Source organism: Cebus imitator, unplaced genomic scaffold, assembly GCF_001604975.1.
Source record: "Cebus imitator isolate Cc_AM_T3 unplaced genomic scaffold, Cebus_imitator-1.0 Scaffold477, whole genome shotgun sequence".
Taxonomy (NCBI): domain Eukaryota; kingdom Metazoa; phylum Chordata; class Mammalia; order Primates; family Cebidae; genus Cebus; species Cebus imitator.
The window spans coordinates 129247-131750 of NW_016107792.1; the positions used below are offsets into that span (position 1 = coordinate 129247).

The following is a 2504-nucleotide window of genomic DNA, read 5'->3' on the forward strand; positions in this document are numbered from 1 at the left end:
AAAAAAAGAAAAAAGGAAAAAAAAAAAAAGAAATTAGGTAAGACATCCATACTCTGCTTCAAGCATTTAAACAATTTTTCTGTTGCTCATGCAACAACCATATTTACAGTTTTGGTTTAGGAAGAGAATTTTGGATCCAAGAAAGCACATTAACCAGTACTGCTGAAACCAAACTGAGAAAAGTATCCCATTGCCTGGTTCATTACAGAGTACCAGGCACAAAGCATTAACTGAGCAGTTCTAACTGATGTGTAGTTGACATTAGCATTTGAGAGTGCAGTCATATTTGAGTCTGTAACACATGTGTAGGTGGGGTGTATGGGGGAGGCGCAGGTGATGGCTTGATTCCTCGGGCTCTCATATAGGAGAGAAACTGCTCAGGGATCTCAGCTAGGACGTCTTTAGCCAATCTAGCCATGCTCAATATATGGTTTCCGCTTCTGTCAATATAATCCCTGAATGGCACAAACTAAAACAGAGATGAAAAGTTACTTCACAGACTTTAGAAGCTGTGTAATTAATAAACAGAAAAATCAGCACATATACATATTTGGTCATAGGAAAATCAGGGAATTTGAGAATAATGGGGAGATGAATATTATACATTTTAGAAAATATTCAATATACTACAAATAGCTATAAGTGACTAAACTTACATATACTTATCTCAAAAGGAATGCAATTGTTTCCTGTTTCTCCCCCAATAACTCATGCCACTGAATCCTAACAGGCTCATTATGTTGCCAAATGTCTTCTGCAGTCTTACGTTCTATACCTAGCCTGACTCCCAACAGGATGGAGCATTTATCCTCTTTGGGGCTTGGTTTCCTGTCAAATGGAGTTAATATATGCCTACTTTGGGTTCTGATATAATAACTATCTAATTCTGAGTAAGAAACAAGTATTACCCAATTCAGGGTTAAAAATAATAGTGTACATTATTAAGGAGTCCTAAGCATATTAAAGTATTTTAATTATTGCTATGACAAAAATCACATGGTCTATGAATATAGAATTCATACCTCTAATATTAATAGGAAACAAATATTCCATACATTGAATTTTGTATCAGATGTTGATTTTTAAATATAATCTGGGAAGACAGGAAAAAAACCTTGGCATAAAATTTGGGTATATTTCTTAGTGAATTATGTTGGCGCTAAAACTAATTGCAGTTTTGGCAGTAATCTGCAGTTTTGCAGTGGCAAAACTCGCAATTACTTTTGCACCACCTTTAATAAAAATGATTACTCCACGTTTATATATGTAATTACGTGAGAGCCCTTATCAGCTCGACACCAAATGCTCCTGTAATAGATTGCCTGATTCCATTCTCATTTATAATGGTTATTTAAGTTAATAAACACTGTGTTGTTTGAGGACATTAGTTCAATTTTCTCTTAGGGACATAATGATGCTTGAAGCAACTCTGAAGTGATTGATTGGAACTGTTAATGTTGTGATAATTTAAAAGCACAGTAATTTTAAGTCTTCAGAGAAAAGGCATAGTGAAGATATTTTAATATGTTGAATAATTTCTGAGTATAATATTTAAAATTTTGAATTAAGTCATTTTTTCTCCCAGATGAAGACAAAGAACAATCCTGTCTCAGGCTGTAAAATATCACTTTACATTTATTTTGAAAAATGTTTGTTTTTTGTTTAAAGTTATTCAATATGTGCCTTTGGAAAATAATAATTATAATAATTATTAGATTATTATTTTATATTATAATTTTTTATAATTGTAATTATTTTATAAGACAGCATTTAAAATGGTCAAGTTGCTACAGGTAAACTAAAAAAATTTTAGGAAATCAAATATTAATGTCTTTTATGCAGTAAAGGTAGTCTTTTAAAGGAAGAGAAGAAAATTATTTGTTTCTTTTAAAAATAAGACACACTACAAGAAAGCATATAAAATTTTACGTTTTTTTTTTTTTTTTTTTAAATGAATGAGAGGTTCTTATGTTGCCCAGGTTGGTTGGCCTCGAACGCATAGCCTCGGCTCCTCAAGCACCAGGACAACTGGCATGAGCCACCGTGGCCCCAGAAATACTTATTTGTTCTAAAAATGTTATTTATGTTAATATGTAATAGGTTTGCTTGTTTAAGACAAAGTCTCAGTCTGTCACCCAGGCTGGAGTGCAGTGGCTTGATTACAACTCACTGCAACCTCTACCTCCCAGACTCAAGAGATCCTCCCACCTCAGCCTCTCAAGGAGCTGGGACTTCAGGCATGCACCATCAAACACGGCTAATTTTTGTATTTTTTATAGAGACGGAGTTTTACCACGTTGCCCAGGTTGGCCTCGAATCCCTGGGCTCAAGCAATCTGCCCACCTCAGCCTCCCAAAGTGTTGGGATTATAGATATGAGTAGCTAGCCAGGTTTGTTATTTTAAAATAAATAACTAGGGGGCCAGGCGCGGTGGCTCAAGCCTGTAATCCCAGCACTTTGGGAGGCCGAGGCGGGTGGATCACGAGGTCAAGAGATCGAGACCA

The 2504-nt window shown here is 35.2% G+C and overlaps 1 protein-coding gene and 1 long non-coding RNA gene across 2 annotated transcripts in view; one reads left to right on the forward strand and one right to left on the reverse strand.

The window, feature by feature from the left end:
• Positions 1 to 2504, forward strand: part of LOC108292111 — a 13752-nt gene that overhangs the window by 10422 nt on the left and 826 nt on the right. The window lies entirely within an intron of this gene.
• CPNE8 (copine 8) overlaps positions 19 to 2504 on the reverse strand; it is a 253176-nt gene continuing 250690 nt past the window's right edge. Inside the window, exon 20 of the mRNA XM_017512747.2 lies at positions 19 to 469. Within this exon, the coding sequence (XP_017368236.1) occupies positions 281 to 469 (189 nt within the window). The 3' untranslated portion in view covers positions 19 to 280. The remainder of the gene's footprint in view (positions 470 to 2504) is intronic.